This window comes from Ostrea edulis, chromosome 4 (genome assembly GCF_947568905.1).
Source record: "Ostrea edulis chromosome 4, xbOstEdul1.1, whole genome shotgun sequence".
NCBI lineage: Eukaryota > Metazoa > Mollusca > Bivalvia > Ostreida > Ostreidae > Ostrea > Ostrea edulis.
This window is the reverse complement of record NC_079167.1, coordinates 56554267-56576292: the sequence shown is the minus strand read 5'-3', so window position 1 is coordinate 56576292 and position 22026 is coordinate 56554267. Positions and strand designations below refer to the sequence as shown.

Here is a 22026-nt window from a genome sequence, read left to right as displayed (position 1 = left end):
ATGTTTGATATTATATACAGTAAAATATCTCTATCTCAAAGTCCGAGGGACTTCAAAAAAACTTAGAGATATCCGGGGGTTCAAGATATCCAAAATTGATCTTGGATATATTTTTTTTGAAGGAGGATATTTGATGCATATAGTATGGGATTTGCATTATAAACAAAAACCCCGTTGCCGTTTCTTATAGTTTAATACAAGTTGATAAATTAATAGCGAGCGAAGCTCGCGTCGCGAAGCGAAGCGACGAGCTCGCTCCAATGATTACGCAATTGAGTCAAGTGGTTTGCTCTTCATCAGCCGAAAAATGATGGGGACTACCCATAATGCCTCCGGAAAAATGTCGCCGTCACTGTGGTATACTTCATTGACAATCCCGTAATTAAAATAATTAGATTGTTTAGAAAGTACCATAAACGTTTTTAAATTCCAGACAAGCTTTCTCATAGCTTCAAACGTTTTGAATTTGCTTGGTTTGAGAGAAGAAAAAACATTGCAGCTAATATGACGTCACAATTTGTAACTGTTTACATCAAACGCGTTATATTTCCCGCGTTAAATGAAGAGGCGGATAAAAGTCATGTTGCAAGATGTTTTAAATGAACTTCGCTCGTCTCAACGGTCACACCGTACAACATATCATTGTGGAATTTGAAATACAAACATTTCGTTTTTTTAATATATCTAAACATCCAATTGAATTCACAATGCGTTTCAAAATTAAGATGATCGTGCCTGCATGCTTACTTTAAGTTTACTGATGTCCAGACTTGACTGGGATGTAGTTATTGCGTTGTAATGAAAGAACCTATCACATAAATAACAAAAAAGACGGATTTTTAAAAAAAAAACACTTTTGAATGTTTATTAAATAAATTTTCGTGTTTTTTCTGTACTAGTTTTAATGATGAAACGTGTTTATTAAATGCATTATCGTTATTAAGAGCTTTACCTTCAAGTGTAGTTCGACGATTTTGTGCATTTATCTAACCCACATGTTAATGATAGAGCATGTGTCATTCAAAACACCATCCCTGGATCGGGTGTGTTAGTTCATAATTGGCGGTGAACTTTAGCCGTAATGTTGGAAGGCTTCACTAATCATCCAAGCTGTTGAACCATTTATTGCAACCTGGGTCTACTCGGAAAAGGCGAGCGTGGATTAGCGGTCATTAATTATAATTGATGTAGCCGCGGGTGTGAATGTGTGACTTAACTACGCCAGGTATGGTAAGCAGAGTGGAAAATTGACTGCACTTCGAGGTAAACCAGGTGAATTTAGGGTATGGGACCTTGAAAATACTTTGACATAAGCAAAGTATTCGAGATTACTGTGTTCGAAATATCAGAAGTTTTTTTAATCATTTATATAGGGAAAACGGCCGGGACCGGCGGTCGACTTCGACTCAAGCGGGGTATTCGAGATAAACCATATTCGAGACACAGATATTTTACTGTATATTATTCAGTTACCTAATATTTTTCCCCACATGTAATGTTGAACGTTGAAAAACGTGTACTTAACCCCCAGCGTAAATAACCAATTTTATAGTACGTATTCTTGTGGCAATCAAGAAGAGCAGTTTCCTATGTAAAGCTTGCAATCCCCCATTTATTATTTGAACAAACATGAATCTACACACTAGTGGCTCTTGAGCAGATTTTTGAAGAATTTGACTATAAATTCCTCTCAAAGAGTCTGTTGTGGTCTTACTCTGGTTCCAGAAGTCATGTGACAGTGTGAAGACTTGTTTCAACATCACATGAGGAAGCATGCAGTATATTTTGGATTTGATTAATGATACTCTTGTGGTTCTTGAAAAGAAAATTTTAAAAGAATTTTTTTTCACTATTACTGTGTAAAACTGTGAACCCCTGTTTTGGCCAGAGTGGGACCTCTCTGTTTTGAACCACTGAATCAGTTAAAGAAAACTTGTATGAAAGCTTGCCTATATAACAAAGATTCAAGTTTGTTCAAAACCTAAGGTTCAAATAGGTATATGATGCTTCTGCTCAGATGAGCCAAAGACTAATTATTTAAATGTTGGTATTTATGATAAACTAAGTTTGTACAATGCCAAGTTTTCCCTTTTATGACAGAATGTTGTTGGAAGTATGAGCACTTGTTCATGCAGATCACAGGCAATAATATTCTTTAATAGTAAATTCGAACCTGAACAATATAATTGCCTGTGATGAAGATGTTTAAATGAAAAGTTAAAATATGATTGAATAGTGTAAAAATTAATTTAATGAAGACAAACATGACCAAAACATTCATAATCAAGAAGTATATCCTTTGATGAGAATAAATTATTTTACCTCCCTAAACTTGCACCCACTTCAAAGTGTGAATTCATATTTTTTTTTATTTATACATTTATTTTTGGTGCTCTTTATTGACATTGAGAACAATTTCCAGCAGGTGACACTGCATGTAGAACATTGAAATTACTGAAGGCTTTGTTCATTTGATAGACAGATTTTGAATTTTTATTTTGAGTTTTTAAGGCTAGAAGATTTAATATGGAGGAAGCTTCAACATGAAAGAGTGCTTGACTCTTTACCACCAAACATGTTTTATGTCTGATCAAAAAGCCATTTAATAGGGGGAGAAATTATCATAAAATTTTACTTGCGAACATGTTTTGCACATAAAGTGTCAAAAGACTTATGAATTTGATGCAAGCTTTAATTAGGAAAGTTAACTCCATGACTTGAAATTTAAGAGCAAGATAGGTTGTAGAGAGCATTGTTGTAAAAACTTTTCATCCTTTGAGCAGTGCACATAAATGCGCGAAGTGGTAGCCCACATTATGGTTCACTGTTATCAAACTCTAATTTGAGTGTAGCTGTCAAGATTTTAGTTGGCAGACAAAAATGAAAGGACAATGTGATTTGCTCAAAGGCATGCATTTGCAATACAAAGAATGCGCAAGTTCACAAGTACATGACTATGCTATTAATTAGATTAGGTTTTTCATTGCAATTGGAAATCTCATTCTTTTTTAATTTTGGTATTTTTCAGACGATTAGACTCTAACTTGCTTAGCTGTGATTGTAATATGAAATGGTTATCCACCTTTTTGAGGACTAATACAGGGAAAATCCATGCAACCGCAGCATGTCACAGTCCAGCCAATCTCAAGGGGAGACAACTCAGTCAGCTTACAGATGCAGACTTCGGCTGTGGTATGCTAATTTTGAACACCAATGAATCTTGATAAAGATACTGAAAAAAAAAAAACTGTGGTTTTATTATTAGTAAAGATTTCGTGGTTTTGACCAAAAGAATGTTTATTTTCAATTATGGAAATCGTGATAAAACAGCAGTAAAATTTCTGGAGTTTTTTGCGTTTGGTGCCGATATAAATATGGGGGTACATATTAATAGAGGTATGTTAGCCTGTAACACTTTGGTTTACAGATGATATCTCAAATACTATTTGAGCTTTAGCAATGAAACTTCACATGAATGGTCTCCTTGACTCAAGGAAGACCTTTATTGTTTTTTGGGACCAGAAGTGCAAAAGTCATTGGGTCACATATTATAAGAGATGGTTTGGTTCTCTGATGAGATCTGCTATTTGAGCATAGAAATATACCTCACATGATGAATCTCTATTCTCTATAATGAAAGGATGAGCCCTTTTGCTTTTAAAGACAAGACATGGTAGCCTAGTTGTTAGGGCATTTGCTTTGCAACGGGGGTGTGGGGGTTAGATCTTGAAAACAGATCCCATATCATGGTAGGTGTTGGCATGATATAGAACTCTCACTACTCGGTGGTAATTTTTAAGCACCATGCATACGTCAGATAATTCTCAATACTACGGTGGTATGCACCATGCATATGTCAGATAATTCTCAATATTACGACAGTATGCACCATGCATATGTCAGATAATTCTCATTACTACGTCAGTTAGCACCATGCATACGTCAGATAATTCTCATTACTACGGCAGTAAGCACCATGCATATGTCAGATAATTCTCAATACTACGACGGTATGCATCATGCATATGTCAGATAATTCTCATTACTACGGCAGTAAGCACCATGCATATGTCAGATAATTCTCATTACTATGGCAGTAAGCACCATGCATATATCAGATAATTCTCAATACTACGACGGTATGCACCATGCATATGTTAGATAATTCTCGATACTACGGCGGTAAACACCATGTATACGTCAGATAATTCTCAATACTATGACAGTAAGCACCATGCATATGTCAAATTTTGTGGCATTTCACTTACAGCTGGAGACATCGATCTCTATATGAGTGAAAAATTCTTAAATGAAATGTTAAACAACATGCAAACAACGATTGCTTTTAAGAATGAAGATCAAAAGGGTAAAAATAGCAAGGTCAGATATGGTAAGAAATGCTTTTTGGAAGATATTTCAAGTTCCCATGACTCCAATTATTTTAGGTCAGAAAAGGTCAAAGGTTAGGGTCAGCATATCACAATTGTTAACGTATGGTTTCTCGATTATATCTTATTTTTTTACCTTTTAATAATACATGTAGCAATGAAATGATGTTTAGCAATGATAAATCACAAATTATAAACCCTATCATTTTTAGCTTTTTAAAAGGATCAGATCATTGGTTCATATTGTAAGAAATTCATTGGAGATGATCTTTTTAATACTATTTAAAGGGACTGGTTCACGATTTTTGATAAAAATATTTTTCATTTTTGTTGTTAAACATTGAAAATATAACTCATTTATTGTTGACAGCCAAAATTTAGACCTTCTGAATACAAGAATAAAAGCAATATTTTAGCCTTAAATCTGTGTTATGTAAACAAAGACTCGAGTCTTTTTATGTAAACAAACAAACAAGTGAAATGTTGATTTTGTAATGTAAAGCATCTTAAGTTTGCTCAGTCACAAATTTAACTTTTAGATGACACATTTTACCCCCAAAATGCTTGAAATGTGAAAGATATAATAAACTTAGATCAATATCCATTTCTTTTGAAAATGTAATCAATAACATACCCCAATCTTTGTTTACAAAACAAATAATTATAACTTTCTAAAATGAGCTTCTGTGATAATGTATAACCTTGATTTTTATGTGAAATCTTTTAAACACATTAGACAGTAGATTTTAATCATTAAAAGTGAAATAGAAAATTTTGTAGAAAATTGTGAATCAGTCCCTTTAAGGTTCAGAATGATATCACACAAAAAAAATTAACCCAATCACTTTTGATATTAAAATTTGAGGCCAGTAGGCTCACATAATGAAAGAACCATTGTGCCCCAGTGGTATCTCTGATGTTGGGATTTAGCACTGAAACATAGTCAAAATGAAATTTTTTTCTCCTTGTAAAATGCACAAATCAAAGTAGTTTGATTTATAGTCCTAAATGACTGAGGATGAATGATGTATATAGGTTATAATTGAATTCAAGAGTATTTTAGTAACATTTCACTACCTAATACAAATTATGTAGAGAGTGTGAAATTCACTAGCTGGGGGGTATTTTTATTTCATTTTCATCACATTACATTAAATTGAAATTTGTATTATGTTGCGAATCCGGTGTGACTTTTTTATGTCTTCCGACCGATGTATAGCCGTACACTGCACGATATGTCATTATTTGACCATCTGGAAGCAAATTGAAGTAGTCTGGATTTTATATAGGAATACAGGAAAAATATCAGATCAAATATATAATTTATGTCTGCACGTTTGTCAAGTTGTTTTAAGAGTGCAGAAGGCCAAGAGGCTGAATCATATTTTATGCAGGTGTGAGGTGTGCACAATATCAATTTGTCTGCTTAATCTGTAAACGTGAAACCATTTTTTTCTGGTGAATTTAACTTGCTTTGTTAACAGGTGATCTATAAAATCCGCTTGTTGCCTTTTTATGACAAGCCATAGATCACAAAACCATTTATTTATGTTGAAAATACATTAAATTGTATGATTTCACAAATTTCATTAATAGATTTATAAACCTATAGTACTTTTATTTGGCATACCTGAGACATAATCACATTTTTATTCAACGGAGCCTGTTAGTAAATCAACGTATGGTATTCTGCCTCGTATTATTTTTCAATACTGGTATTCTGATAATCTGTTTTAGCAAAAAAAGTTCACATTTTGAATTATATTTTTAGTTTAAAATGGTCTGAATGTTGTTAACCATTTAAACTGTAAAGAACTGTAACATTTTAGACTCATGGTAGAGGAATTTCAAGCTCCAATTAAGTCAAATGTACATTTGGTGGTCTTTAGTGTTTCTTCGAATTATTGAATTAGTTCTCCAACATGTGAAAATTGTAGCTTTTCATTGGCCAAGACAGATCTTTTCAAGGAAAAGTCAAATTCGCTTAAAGGGTTACAATAAAATCCAATTTAAACATTTCAGCTTCCTTTTCACTATGAATCTTCTTGTTAATGATAAATATCTGTGCGTGTCAGAATCATGGATGGGTTGTACTTAAGTGGCCATTGAACTTACCCTAAGTTATACTGTTGAAGTTTAAAAGAGAAAATACTCCAAATAGTTGATTAATGATACAATTAAGGTTTGTTGATATCAGGAGAAAATTAGTTTGGGAAAGAATTGCACCAATTCATTTTTAAGCTGATCATAAATAACATTAACATCATGCATATTCCAATAAAATGTTACTTCTGTTATATAGTAATCAAAGAAATTATATGAGTATTTGATTAGCAAATTTTGTAGCATAAACAAAACGATTAACTGAAGGGAACTATAGGATTCCTCTCTGTTTGTCTATCTGTCTGTCCATCAGGAATTGATATGTGTACCTTTGACAATTAATGTCAACAAGCTACAGATCAACTTCAGCTTCCATCTTAGTTAAGCCACTTTAAAATCTGTTAGTAAATCAATGTGTGTTTTCCACACTTTTTATGAAACTTCATGTATATACCTTCCGTCATGATCAACTATAGATCAAGTTTAATTTTTTTATCCCGGTTGACCCACTTTTATAAGAGTTATGGCCCTTTGTGTAAAATTTGTTCTCTGCAACTGGGTGGCAAGGAGGTAATTTTCCCAGAGAGCTCGTTTAATATGATAATTTCAGTTTTTGTAGAAGTAGTTCTAATATACATGTCTTTTCTTTGTTGATGAATTGTTGTCAGAATGTGATATATCCATTCCCTATGATACAGAGTGTATGGTATAGAGTGATGTATAATTAAATTTGCAGACACCCCCCACTTCACAATGGAACCTCGGGATGCGATAATCACTATGGGAAATACTGCCTACTTTTCTTGCCGTGCAGAAGGAAAAGCAAGCTACAAGATCTCTTGGCTCCATAATGAGTAGGTAAATTGTCCGTGTTTTCATACCAAATAACAGGGACAATAAATAACCTTTTGCTAATTGATTCCAGGCAAATTCACTTTGTTACCAAAGTATGATTATTGTCTTCAGTTAGAGAAATGTGAAAGCTTCGATAGTGAGATTGAAGAATGACAGATGAAAGTGTCTGATGGTTTATTTTTGAAGACAGACATGATGAATTCACTTTGTTAGTGCTTCATGTGTGTGTTTTGTGATTGTGAGTGGGGCATTTAGTACAACACTGCCTATTGTTATTGGCATTCTCAGACTCTATGATTATTACAAGTAACTACTGATTCAGCTAATATGTAATTTACAATTCCTACATCAATATTTCTCTCAGAGAGAGAGAGAGAGAGAGAGATCATTAGCTTTGCTACATTTAAGTCATCAACAAATTCCAGACATAACTGGTTTATTTATTTTTGCATTGTTGAGTTTTTTCATTTTTTATTTTGAAGACTTGAATTGAAATTCTAATTCTGATAACAGTGCAGAAGTAAACCTGCAGGACAACAGAGTGTCTATGTTGAACGATGGAACGCTTATGATCCACAACACGGTAGACTCCGATAAAGGGACATACCAATGTGTGGTCCGAACGCCAAACCAAGAAATCCGGACCAACAAAGTTCAGCTCACTTACTCCAGAGGTACACAATATACTATTTACATTAACATCCGGAAAAGCTCTCTGTTAAAATGATTTTATTAATTAAGCCGAGAAACCAAGTTGTCAAGACAAGCTGGTAACTTTCAACGTGTTCTCCCTTTAAACACACCTTACCTCTTTTCCATTTAGTGAAGCATTACTTTTTGATATTTTATTGGCAAAATAAAAGAGAGCCATCTGACTGATAAAATTTTATTTCTCCAGATTTTAAAATTTAGTAATTGTATGGATGATATATATATATATATATATATATATATATATATATATATATATATGAAAATTTGATAATAATACACAAGTTTTAGGTAATTTAAAGCAATTTTATATGAGACATATGGTCTGTATTTTACAATCTCTGATTGAAGTCATTTTGTTCATAAATCACACTGTTTAGTTTTTCTTGGTTGTGCAATAAGTCCCAAAGTTGCAAATTTAAAAAAAAATGGGGCAACCTGAGTTGCAGCACAGGCAGAAATTACAATTGTTGATTTTTCTTATGAAACTTTGAAAAATTTCCTCAGTGTAGTAAATGCATAATGTACTATATACAGTAGATAGTGAATACTACTGTAAACTAATTTTCATATGTGTGTGAAATTCACAAGTAAATTCTTGTCACAAATATTTTTGTCATAGACTGCCACTTTTATGCCCCTGGAATTGAAGATTCCGGGGTATCTAGTATTGGCCTGTATGTCGGAGGCCAAAAAACATTAACCTTGGTCATATCTTTTACACCATAAGAGGTAGAGCTTTCAAATTTGATATGTGTATTTCTTGTAGCAAGACCTTTCCATTGATACCTTAATATTGACCTTTGACCTGGTTCCACTTTGTTGTAACCTGGGTGCATCAGGGTTTCTCAAACACATCTTGTTTTTTCTGTCAATGTCTGTAGCAACATAGTAACAAGATGTATTGCATGAAATTGACCATTTAGTATGTGAATATGATTTTAATTCCAAATGGTCAATTTTGTGCAATACATCTCCAGGTTTTGTTGTGATAATAATTGTTTTTGACAGATTAATAATTGTTTCATAAAGAAGATTTATTGCAATGAATTATATTTTGTTGACTAAAGGTTCTGTATAATTTCGTTTCACGATGATGTATATAATGTTTCAGCTCCCCCTTCTATGCTCACTACCCCTTCTGATGTTAGTGGTCAGGTGGGTCGTTCTGTTCGTCTGTCCTGCCAGGCTACAGGAATCCCCCCTCCCACCATTACATGGAAATTCAACGACAACACCATCATACCTGGCAGAAAACATGCTGTGGATACAGTTGGAAATTTAGACATTACCAACTTGCAGACATCAGATCAAGGGGTGTACACCTGCCAAGCCAGCAATGCTGAGGGTTTCGCTGTTTCTCATGCTAGAGTTACTGTCCAGGGGGGTAAGTGTATTAATTCTATCAGCCCCAGGTAGGTTTCTAACTTGGGATGAAACTGAATTTAGGATTTCTTTTCAGAGGCACCAGTTTTAGTACAGCAGCCCTCCGACCTGTCCCTTACGGAGGGAGACACTGCCAGATTCACCTGTGACGTCTCAGGAAACCCACGACCAAACATCACATGGTTCAAAGGAAGTAAGTGGATAGTTATAGTTTCAGGGGATGTAACTTTGGGGTCCTTTGAGAGATTTTTTTGATTGGTGCTTAAAAATATTTAAGATAAATCGAGGGACAGACAGCGCAGACAAAGGGATCACTGCATACATATATATCTGTCATTCTGTTCAGGGCACATAACAATACATTACCATGTACCATGTTGGGGAGAGAACGGAACTACTTTTAGCATGGCTACTAAAATTTTGATATTGCTCTAAAAATGCACTTCAATTAAACAATAAAATGCTCTCTTTGTTGTTTTATCGGTTGATAAGGGTAGCTAGCATTGCAGAAAAAATTCATAACCTGCATAAGTGGGTTAGAAAAAAAAATCTGCAATGATTGCTACCTTCATCACTTGATAAAACAACAAAGAAAGACATTTTATTGTTTAATATATTTATATTTTTATGTATTTTTTTAAAAATATAGACTAGATCTAAGTGCTGAAATGTCATATTGTTGGCCATTTCGTTACTTTAAACGGAACAGCCAATGCAACCTTTGACCTTGACAATGCTTCATGGTCATTGACTACCCCTGCACTGCAGGTTGTCCTGTCAGGGGCAAAAAGAATCTGGGTTGTGTATCTTCAAGGGCAAAGACAAATTAAAAAGGGAGGAATGTAGTAGTTAGGACTGTACAGACCATGGATATTGGTCGGGATAGCTCAGTGGTTAGAGCACCTAACTACTAATGCATATAATGCTTACCTATGTGGTTTATTGTTTGAATATAGAATTTGTCTGTCTTGGACTATTTCCCTTTATCATCGTTCAGATATGGAAATCATTACCAAATACATGTATTGAGACAAGTCAAGGTCATATGATTTTCAGCTGTTACGTTTAAATAACTTATATTTTACATATTGGAAGTACTTATTTTAAAAAAGAAATACAAAAAAATATAAATAATACAAAGTGTTTCTTTAGTTTGTTAAATAGGAGATGAAGGTTGCAAATTTGCATTTTTTCTGCGGTGTTTGTGACCGCCATATCCTGTTTAACAAACTAAAGAAAACATTTTATTATTTAAATTTACATTGAGAGAGAAATAAACATTGAGGTGGAGAGAAGTGGCTGGAACTACCCCACAAACCTCGAATAATATTGCCACTTGCAGTATTGAACTTGTGTCTGTAATGTGATTTTAATATTATGGGGGAAAAATTCAAAGTGTTGTGGAAATTATATGAGTATGCTTTCATTCGACTAATTTTGAACATTACCTTGCACTAAAATGTATTGGTACTTTTTTTTTTTGCAATTTATAGTAGGTCATTTTAACTTGTAAAATAGTGAGGTTCACAGAGATCCTGTGAATTTTAACTTGTAAAATAGTGATCGAGGTTCACAGAGATCCTTTGAATTTTCAACAAGAAAATTGAATTTGTTGATTTCCAATTTAATGAATGCAAAATATTCAGAAGGTGCATTAATTGTGATTAAAATTTTACGAGTATGATGTAAACACAGCAGTTTGTACATTATCATGAAGTAAGTCATTATAGACATTTTAGAGCACAACCTGTGATCTAATTTACATGTGTATGTATACATACTTTTTACTTTTGGATCAATAGGCAAAACTTTTGCATTTTTGAGGAGTCTTTGGGAAGGAGGACTCCTGAACACACACACACACGTACGGTGGATAAATAAAACTGTAATTGATACCTTTAAAATACATGTCATTTAGATGTTGGATCAAGGCTCATATTAATATATTTGTTTAATATTAAAGAAACAAGACCATTTTATGCATAAAGTGAACCTAGTTCTTTCCTTATCTTTGTGTTAATGTGTGCGAAAAGTCTGAAAGATGCCAAAGAAAATATACATTGTGTACGGTCATTAATAAGGTTACACACATTTAACTCCATCATAAAGGGTATGGTAAATTTATGGTAATGGGTAACGTTTTCTTGTTGTTTGTCTACTTACCGAAAATAAATCATGGACTCACTGTCTGTGAAATTAATCTTATAATGGATCCTGAAATTCAAGTGGCATGAATGTAGTTTTCAATATGTCATCAGACGCGTGGATGCATAGCATATGAAGGCAATGTTATGTAATAAGGTAGTTCCCTTTATGATAATGGCCAGGAAATTTGACGTTAAAAGGGTAATTCATCAGATAGGGGGATGATATATGATGGAAATACCTATATAAAATTCTCTGTTACTTTGGGGTATTAGGATTTAAAAAGGATATCACAATAAATAAAAGGATTAAGGAGAATGAGATGTCAGTGAACTATAAACAACAGGCACCAGGGTATGGATATTGCTTTGTCTTGTGAGATATCATGTTGCATTTTGTCTGGGGTTCTTTGATAGCTGAATTCATTTACTTTGACATACTTCATACTAAATTAAGTAGAATTGTTTCTTCTTTTTTTCAGCATTTTTTATAATTTTCAACACATGTCCACCTTTCACACACACACATCCTTGCATACTGGAATAATATTTAATATAATCATGATGAAGAGAAAGAATACAATGTTAACAATTAGAAGTAGTGAAATCTTTTATATCAAAGTATAAAAGAAACTATATTGAGTGAAACAGATCATTCCATTTTGACCATTTTTTTTTCTATTAACTCATTTCCAAACATTGTTTTTCCCCTAATGTATAGTACCAGTATTTATTCTAACATGTCAAGATATACTTGAATACAGTATCCCTATCCCATGAATTTTAAACCACAACGAAACATGCAAGTACAGACACAAATTATCCACAAAATTGCATCCCAATGAAACTGTCAAATATGGACAATCCACAGAGTGGTTACCACAAACTGAAATGATTCGAACCACATTTAGGCCTATGTTTTGATCATGAGGTAAATAGATCGTGAATATTTTTAGACTTTTTTCTATATAATTTGATATGTAATATGTCATGAGGTAAATATCTCACATTGACATTAGGTCATGAGTTTGATGTTGCTTGTTCAAGCCTTTCATATGTAGTAAAAGGTAAACTATATTCTGTGATAATATTGTCATTTCTAATACTTTTTTAGTCTACATATAAATATAAAAGATATTATATGCTAGAGAGTTCTAAATTGTAGCATTTTAACTTTCTGTGTTATGAATTAAAATTCATTGTTCAGTTGAATTATGCATATCTTGGGAAATAGAAAGTACTTCGGTATCACAAAGGATTCCCTGAACCATTTTCATATTGATTGGATTAATTTTACGAAGCAATAGTCAGAATTAATGAGGCTGAAGTTTATTTTGACAAATCTTAACCTGTTGTTAGTACAGGAAGGTCAAATTTCAAACTTTTTCCCTCAAAATTCTGAAGCATGAAGATGATCGAGGCATCAACCCTGACAAATTCTTGATTACATTATACATTTGTGTTCATAAAATGCCTTTAAAAAACAAATTTGGGAATTTTTTCCCCCATGGATCCAATTGATTGCTCACATACATACCTGTATCTATATGATAAAAAATCCTCTTAATCACACAAGGTTAGTTATGAAATTTATAATAATACAGAGATGACATAATACATGGTTGCAATTGCAGAAACAACCATTCATAACACACACATACATGTACCTCTTAAAAATTTCTAAAATCTATATAATCTTTTATTTGAGAATATTGTTTTCATTGATAAGAAAGACGAAATGTTGATCTGATGTTTATTTGTAAATCTAGTCAGGTTTATTCATTACATTCCCGATATGATGACTTTTATGAATCAGTCTACTATCAGTTTCTTTATATTGAGGGGTGGAAATCCCCTCCCCTGTCAAAGTCTGCCTTGGTGTTAGGAGCCACCACTTTTCTGTGTTATCCCTTTATCATCCTGTTGTATATTTATTTTTAGCTTTGTATAAAAAGACTTGTAAATTCAATTTGATATATCAAAACAAACCAAAATACTAAGGTGCGACATGATTTTTATTTAAAAGTGTAAAACACCAATAATAGCAAGGGTGACTGAACCCTGACTACCCACCGGACTTAAAGATTTGGACCAGTTGAGCTGGTTTCATTGTAAATATTCAATTAAACCTCACTCCCATCACACTACCTCTCCTTAGATTCAAATTATCCAGGTGAATCTAAATCAAGAGTCCTTCCCACTTCAGCTACAATAGTGAACCAGATGTAAGACAAGCCCAAAATATAACAGGAAAGAGAGCCTGGTCCAATGTCAGGAATATATAATAAGACAAACAGATCCAGACCAGATGTTTTCAGTCTGAAAGATACAGTCAAATAAACATAGACAAACAGGTGACTCTCAATGACTTGAACCTCTATCTCTCAAAGTTCTTGAAATGAAACCATGGTCCCGATTTTTTCTCTCTATATAACTAAGCAAATTTACCCTTGCTCTCTCTCAAACTTTCAAAGTTGGAAAGTGAAATTTGGTCCCATTAAACATATTCCATTGTTTTTCACTCCCAATCTATTGAAATGGTGGTAGCGTATATACACACCATCAATCAATCATATTATATAATTATTTTCGTGTGGACCTTACCTGGAGAACCAGAGGGCTAAAGAATCTCGGTTTTGTGTCTTCGAAGACAAAGAAAATTTAAGGAGGGAGGAATGCGGCAGTCAGATGGGTTTGATCACTGGTGGTCAGATAGCTCAGTTGGTAGAGCACCTGTCTAGTGATTCAGGGGGCCAGGTTCAAATCCCAGTCTGATCTGTTGCATTTTCTCCCTTCCTGTTACATAAGATAAGCCCCTGGAACTGACAGGTGAAAATGCCTTCCAGGAGATAAAAATCCTGGGTTTATGTCTTCAAGTGTGAAGACAATTAAAGAGGGAGTAATGTAGTGGTCAGTCAGGATTGATCACTCAGTTGGTAGAGCATTTGACTAGAGAATTCAGGTGCTTGGGTTCGAATCCCAGTCTGGTCCATTGTATTTTCTCCCTTCCTGTTACATAGCATTGTGTATGTGGCATGTAATTTATGATAACTTACTTCTAATAGATACTGAAGTCTTGTCCACCGAGAGACGAATTCAGATTGTAAATGAAGGGAGACAACTCCGTATTGTTTTACTGCAGTCTACAGACAGGGGAACATATACATGTAGGGGAGAGAACTCTGGTGGAACAGTGCAAGGGTCAGCCAGACTGACAGTCACTCAGACTGGTAAGAAATGAAGGGTTTAATTTTTCTCTGATTCATTCTTCTGCTTGCCTTAATAAAACCTCTACAAAGTTTAAAATTTGGGAATACATGTAATAAGAAAAATTTATTTCATTATCTGTAGAAAAATAATTCGTTACACATTCCATATAATTATAAAGAAGCAAACATGAAGATTTCCTTTGAAATATATATAAATACGTCAGAAGCAAGTACATGGATATCAATATATGATGACTACCATAGCAAAATGTGTGTTATTGAGCCATACATGATCAGGTGAGATGAATAAGGGGCATTTTAATGCATGTTTTAGCTCACTTAATTGAAAAATTTATTTCAATGTCTGAGCTTTTCTGATCAAAGTTTGTCTGTTGCCAGTCATCTGTCAGTTTTGATTTTACTTCTGCTCCAGAATCACTGAGTCAATTTGTTGATCACAGTATTCTTGGTAATATGGGAGTCAAGGTAATTTTTTTTAAAACAATCCATTTCCAAGTGGATTTAATTAAAAAGTATGTAAAATAGGAGAGAATGGTCTTTTGAAAATATTTCTATCTAGAACCACTAGGTCCTTATTAATACCTTATGACATAGTTGTCCGGTTACAGGTCATTTTCCATTTAATTTTGGGCCACTGTTCGTTTTTCAAGCTTCTGAATCACATAGATCTCTGTATGAGCATAGTAACTTAAGCAGAAGTCCATGGGCCTCTTGTGTGTGCCCATAGGAAGGCAGGGAAGAAAATATTGAATCAGTCCCTCTAAACTCTGTAGTTTGATAGATAGGGCACTGAACTGTTGTTCCAGAAATACAGGGCTCAGGAATGGGGGGGGGGGGGGGGGGGGTGCTGTCTCTGTTACACCATATCAAAAATACAGTTTCAAGAAAAATTAAAATCTGCTGAAATACCAATATTTATTGAGTTTGGTATAACTTGCAGAATAATTATAGTGATATTATAATACCAATATTTATTGAGTTTGGTATAACTTGCATAATTATTATAGTGATATCATAATAACAGTATTAACTGAGTTTGGTATAACTCACATGAGAACTACATATAGTGATATAATGCCCATATTTATCAAGTTTAATTATAACTTGTATAAGAATTGTAATATTGCTGATATTTTGCATTTGAAGCTGTGCCCACCAATAACAGAGAACATGACACGGAGGGAGGACCTGGGGAAGACATCACCCTACTGTGTGCGGAGGACGGGGATCCACTTGAAGCCACCAGGTGGATCAGGAATGGGGCCACCATTTCACCAGGCCCCAAATACTCTCTTCAGGGGAATCGCCTCACGATAAGACGTCTTGCGCAGTCTGACTTCGGACGATATGAGTGCTTCCCTGAAAACACCCTGGGATTTGCAAGGAATGTTGTCAACTTGAACGTTAGAGGTTGGTTGCATGATTTCTGTATCTTGCTTTTGTTTGATCCTTGAACTCTGACTTTTACATTGTGCTCTATTTCTATCACCTTGAAACAGTTTGTATGATAAAAAGGATAGTGTGTCATAACTGTAATGTGACCATTAAGTATTGATGCAGATTTTCCATAAGATAATGATATGGTATCCAAATTGCCTTCCAGTTAGAGAAATCCAGACGAATTATTCAGGCCACTCCTTTGTGAATCCGGCTATTCAGCAGGCCACCAATCGGGTGGATGTGGCCATCAATCAGACAATCAAGAATCTCTTCAACAAAAATCGTACACACTCCGTCCAGGACCTCATCACCATATTCCGGTACCCATCAGCTGATGCTCTTCGGTTAGCCAGGGCCGAGGAAATATTTGAGCAGACGTTGGATATCATTCAGCGACATGTTGATGGTGGCCACAAGTATAATCTTAGTGATAAAGGTATGGGTGATCAGCGTTATGGAGAGCAGGGCTGATTTAGGTGATGATGGAGGAAGATGTGTTCAAGCTCCTTCTCAGTGTTAAATCATGAATTTCATGCATTTCACATGCCAAAATATTGAATGATTTGTGTAGTTAATCAAATGAATGTTATTGTGTCTATCAATTTTTTCCTTCTATTCAGCATCCAGTTACAAGGAGATTCTCTCCCCTGGTCATTTAGAACTGATTGCCAACATGTCTGGATGCTTTGCCAATCCACGGATTGTCCGCTGCTCAGAAATGTGTTACCACAAGAGATTCCGATCCATGGATGGCTTGTGTAACAATCTCCATAGTCCAACTTGGGGAGCATCCGTTATTGCTCTGCAAAGAATGCTTCCTCCCATCTATGAAAATGGATTCAATACACCAGTGGGTTAGTGCTTGCTTATTTACCGTAATTCAAGAAAAAATAACCTGTCAGTTTTAAATTAAAAACAGATAACAGAAAACAAAAATGAAGATACATAGCTATCCATAAATCTTTCGTAAATCTTTTGTAACTGAATTATGCATCTTATTTCTTTTGCCAAGTTGTGTGACATATAGATTGAAAAAACATGAAGGAAACATTATTTTAACTCTTCTGACATTTTACATTATAAAAATTATCTAGAATCTGATATGGAACAGAAGTGTAAATAGTTAAGAGATTTAAAAAAAAAAAAAGAAGAATGTAATTCACTTAAACTTGTAAACAGCTGTATAAATGCTTTTTGCCAGGTTGGAACCCCAATAAACTATACAATGGTTACCACTTGCCAAGTCCTCGACTGGTGTCATCTTTCCTGATGTCCACTGACCATGTGACAATGGACGAACACAGCACTCACATGTTAATGCAGTGGGGTCAGTTTCTGGACCATGACATGAGCCTGACCCCTCAGTCGGTCAGCAATGCACGCTTTAGTGATGGCCGTTACTGCAACGAGACGTGTGAGAATCAGTATCCATGTTTTCCCATCACCGTTCCCAGGAGTGACACGCGCATTCAACATGCGTCTTGTCTGGGTTTCTCCAGGAGCAGTGCTATTTGTAATTCCGGAAGTACATCAGTGTTTTACAAAACTTTTGCACCAAGACAACAGATCAATGCAATCACAGCATTCATTGATGCAAGTTCTGTCTATGGAAGTAGTGATTTTGAAGCACAAAGGTTAAGAGAGTTTTCAAATGGACGTGGACTTCTGAGAGTGGGTGTGTTGTCCAGAAATAATAAAAGACTTTTACCATTTGATACAGGCAATTTTCTTCATCATTTTGATTGCCAAATCGAACCCAGTAAAAGACATGTTCCTTGTTTTAGAGCAGGAGATAACCGCGTGAATGAACATTTAGCCCTCACTGCAATGCATACTTTGTGGGTGAGGCACCACAATTATATAGCTACTGAACTCCTAGAAGTAAACCCCCACTGGGATGGAAATATATTGTATCATGAAACGAGGAAAATTCTTGGTGCCATGATGCAGCACATTTCTTACAAATTCTGGTTACCACAGATTATTGGTAAGTCAGGAATGGAAAAGCTTGGATCATACAACGGATATGACTCGAGTGTTGACCCTTCCATTGCAAATGAATTTGCTACAGCAGCATTCAGATTTGGTCACTCTCTAGTCCAACCAATCATGTTCAGACTCAATGAAAGTTTTGCCCCCATTCCTGAAGGAAATTTACCATTACACAAGGCTTTCTTTTCACCGTACAAAATCTTAGAAGAGGGAGGCATTGATCCATTATTGAGAGGATTGTTTGGCATGTCCGCCAAGAAAAGGATGCCTGAGGAGGTGATGAACAAAGAACTGACGGAGAAACTCTTCTCCCTGGCTAATGCTGTGGGGCAGGATCTGGCCTCACTGAATATTCAGAGGGGTAGGGACCATGGTCTGCCATTTTACAATGAGTACAGACATATCTGTGGTCTGTCGAGAGCCACCAGTTTTGATGACCTTGCGAGTGAGATGCCACAGCGAAGTGTCAGGGAAAAACTTCAGGCATTGTATGGACACCCAGGTAACATAGAAACAAATGATGAAACGTTAAGCAGATTTGGTGTGTGTACTAATTGTATAGTGAGATTCCTATTTTAACTTCTTTAGTGGTGAAGCATGAGCACTGATTTATGGTGGCATCAAAATCTGTATTTATCCACCATCAAACACAGAACAAGCACTATATCATAGTTACATCAAATAGTGCATCAGATCCAATAGCACCAACATTTGAATATTCTAACATAAGTACACACGCAGTATGTAGCACTCGCCAGTTTAACAAGATTCTGTATGCACTACTGTACTCATCGTTAGAACTCACGAGTTCTCTATCTGTTGCACTACATTTAAGGAATATACTGTAAAATTGGTTATTTACGCTGGGGGTTAAGTAATCATTTTTCCACATCCAACATTATGTGTGGGGGAAAATTATGTGGTAACTGAATATGACATATATTATAACAAATATTTATAACTATATATGTGGGAGAAATTTTCGCGCTTAACACATGACCGCATAATTAGTGTAAATTTCTCCCACGCGTAAATAACCACTTTTACAGTAGTGTAATGGAGAGACAACTAGTGGGTTCATATGATGTGCCATTCAAAACAATGCTACTTCTTCAGTACTGATCTTTCATTATTTTCTAACTATTTTTGTGCAGCAACTTGCAGTATTTATTTTTATGGAAGGTAAATCAAATTTCTATTATAAGTGCAGCTTTACTTCCACTGCATATTTATTTTTCTGGCATACTTGTCAACTTTGAAACGTAGCGGAACAAAGATATAATTTGTTGGATGTATAACATATGTAACTGTCTTTCTTACAGACAACATAGATTTGTTTGTGGGAGGCATGGCTGAGAAACCTTTGGATGGAGGAAAAGTAGGTCCAACATTTTTGTGTATCATTGTGGACCAGTTCAAAAGGGCAAGAGATGGGGACAGGTATTTCTTTTCATTCTGTAAAATATGAGCAGCTTATAGACTGCACTAGGTCTGATCATTCAAGAAAATATGCTTTAGTTGAGATTGCTTCAGTACCGAATTCCAGAGCTGAATAAAGTAGGGCTCAGAACTGTTGACATGTGTCAATCTGACTCGACATGTATTTTTTCCATTGTATATTTAGTAATAAGTGTAAGATTCTCTGTATCAGGCACATTAATGCTCAGTTTATTGGCTATTTCATGTCTATTTTTGGAGTAAATCACACTGGTCATTAGGAAGAAGTCCTTGATAATTTTAATGACTTGCTCAGTAGCTAGAGCACATGTGCAATGATTTAGTTGTCATCCATTGAGACAGGAAACAGCATAGTAGTCAACAGTGTTAACTATTTTCATTAGAAAGTTGAATTTAAGAATTAAAGGTACATGTGTATTGGTGTGTTCTAGTTATAGGTAAAAGCGTCATTAGTTTAATTTTTGACCCAAATTGTAAATTTTTGTTTGCAGATTCTGGTATGAAAATCCAGGTGTATTTGAGCCAAACCAGTTAGCAGAAATCAAGCAGGTTACTCTAGCTCAGATTATGTGTGAGAGCAGTGATGGCATTCAGCGTGTTCAGAGAGATGTGTTTGTGAAGGCTGATAGTGATGCAGATTACCTCGAGTGTTCTAAAATTCCAAAATTGAATCTGAAAGTCTGGTCTGAATGTTGTACAAGTAAGTCATACAAAAAATTGTAGTAATTATAGGCTTTAAAATTAGGGCTGTGGCTTCTTTTACAGTAATGTGATATTAACTTTTTAACTATTAAATTTTTTTAATGTTTTCAATCTACAATTTCCCACCATTTTAGACTGTGAGAAATCCGGAAATTTCCAATCCCTGACCAACCATTTCCGGCGAGGGCAGAATACTCAGTTTTCTCATCGTGAAGATCGGGAACACAACACCACCCTGTTGTCCCGACCTTCAACTGACCGCTCCCAGATACGTACACTCAACGACCAAATGTCAGTCATCGACTCCAAATTCTCAAAAATGGAAAATGAAATCAGAGGTCTTACAAAGACAGTGGTAACACTGAAAAGAAAGGTAAATTTCATATTCAAATGAAATTTTTAAAACTAAGAGGAAATCAGGGCAGAGACTCTACAAATACCAGTACAACAGTCTAATAACAAATAGTGATTCATTAGAAGCATACAGTTGAACTTCAGTATCTTGAACATCGGTATAACGAATACCATGGGTATGTTGATGCAAGTTGGAAGTCCCAACTACACTTCCTTCATGTATTTTAACCTCAGTTTATCACACAACAGTACTATTTTCGGGTTCATAACGCGAGTTTGGAAAAATGATATGAACAGGTTAATAACTATATATGCAAATCATGTAGGTTAATCACATGTATTAATGCGCCACGTAAACAAAACAATATGACATCCTTTGAAGTTGGCGACTATTAAAATTGACGGTAAAGAGCATGCAATTGTAACCAAGGTTGTTTCAAAACGATTCTGTGTTTTTTTTATGAAGTGAAAATATGAAACAGAAATTTCAAGCGACTGCAGGCTAAGTTTAATTCCCCAAACCGTGATGGAGCAGATTACGTCAAACAATAACATGAATAACACAAAATTGCTTGTGCTAACATGGATACAAAATTGTCAACTTTTTAGTTTTACTACAAATGTTATTCAAGTCTATCATAATTATTCCTGTTTATTTTGTTGTAAAATAATGACATCACTTAATATTAAAATTTTAAGATTAATATTTCAATTTAGCTATAATGTTGATGTGTTTATCTATAGATCTTATTTCTTGCGCTCAATGCCAAGGCTCGGGAAATATTAAAACCAGCAACTCATTTCATATGCCATAAGCATTCGTTCAAGATCCTCTATATCTTGAGCCCTCCGATATCTAAAAGTTTTTTCTTGGTCCCATTGAGTAAGAGATAATGAGGTGTGACTGTAGTTTGTGAAGCTTATGCATTTCTTCTTTATTTTACTTACCATGGAAATGTAATTCACTATATGCAGTATAATCACTTCAAGGTGTCAGAAAACATGCAGGAGAGGACTTAGCTATGATTTCTTTAGAAAACTGATCTGATCTGCAAGTGATATCTTTCATTTTCAGTTGAAGAAAGTGAACAAGTATATGAGGAAGACTCGTAAGGGCTGTTACGACAACAAAGGGCAGAAAAGGAAAAACTTAGACAGATGGACTGTCAATAACTGTAAGACCTGTGCCTGCCGGGTGAGTCCACTTTATTTACTACCCTACTCAGCATGAAGTATGTAGTGAAACAGTAAAACTGACTTCAG

At 34.9% G+C, this 22026-nt stretch overlaps 1 protein-coding gene across 8 annotated transcripts in view; it reads left to right on the top strand.

Moving 5' to 3' along the window:
• LOC125669457 (peroxidasin homolog) overlaps positions 1-22026 on the top strand; it is a 41758-nt gene that overhangs the window by 15970 nt on the left and 3762 nt on the right. For 5 of the 8 annotated variants that reach the window (XM_048903950.2, XM_048903952.2, XM_048903949.2 and 2 more), the window contains 14 exons: positions 3029-3192; positions 7228-7345; positions 7860-8020; positions 9172-9444; positions 9520-9636; positions 14653-14817; positions 15964-16227; positions 16421-16693; positions 16878-17111; positions 17459-18751; positions 19572-19689; positions 20199-20407; positions 20544-20782; positions 21839-21958. In XM_048903950.2, the coding sequence (XP_048759907.2) occupies positions 3029-3192; positions 7228-7345; positions 7860-8020; positions 9172-9444; positions 9520-9636; positions 14653-14817; positions 15964-16227; positions 16421-16693; positions 16878-17111; positions 17459-18751; positions 19572-19689; positions 20199-20407; positions 20544-20782; positions 21839-21958 (3748 nt within the window). Of the gene's footprint in view, positions 1-3028; positions 3193-7227; positions 7350-7859; positions 8021-9171; positions 9445-9519; positions 9637-14652; positions 14818-15963; positions 16228-16420; positions 16694-16877; positions 17112-17458; positions 18752-19571; positions 19690-20198; positions 20408-20543; positions 20783-21838; positions 21959-22026 lie in introns of those variants that run through there. The other 3 variants (XM_056163076.1, XM_048903954.2, XM_048903953.2) reach the window with 2 other exon arrangements.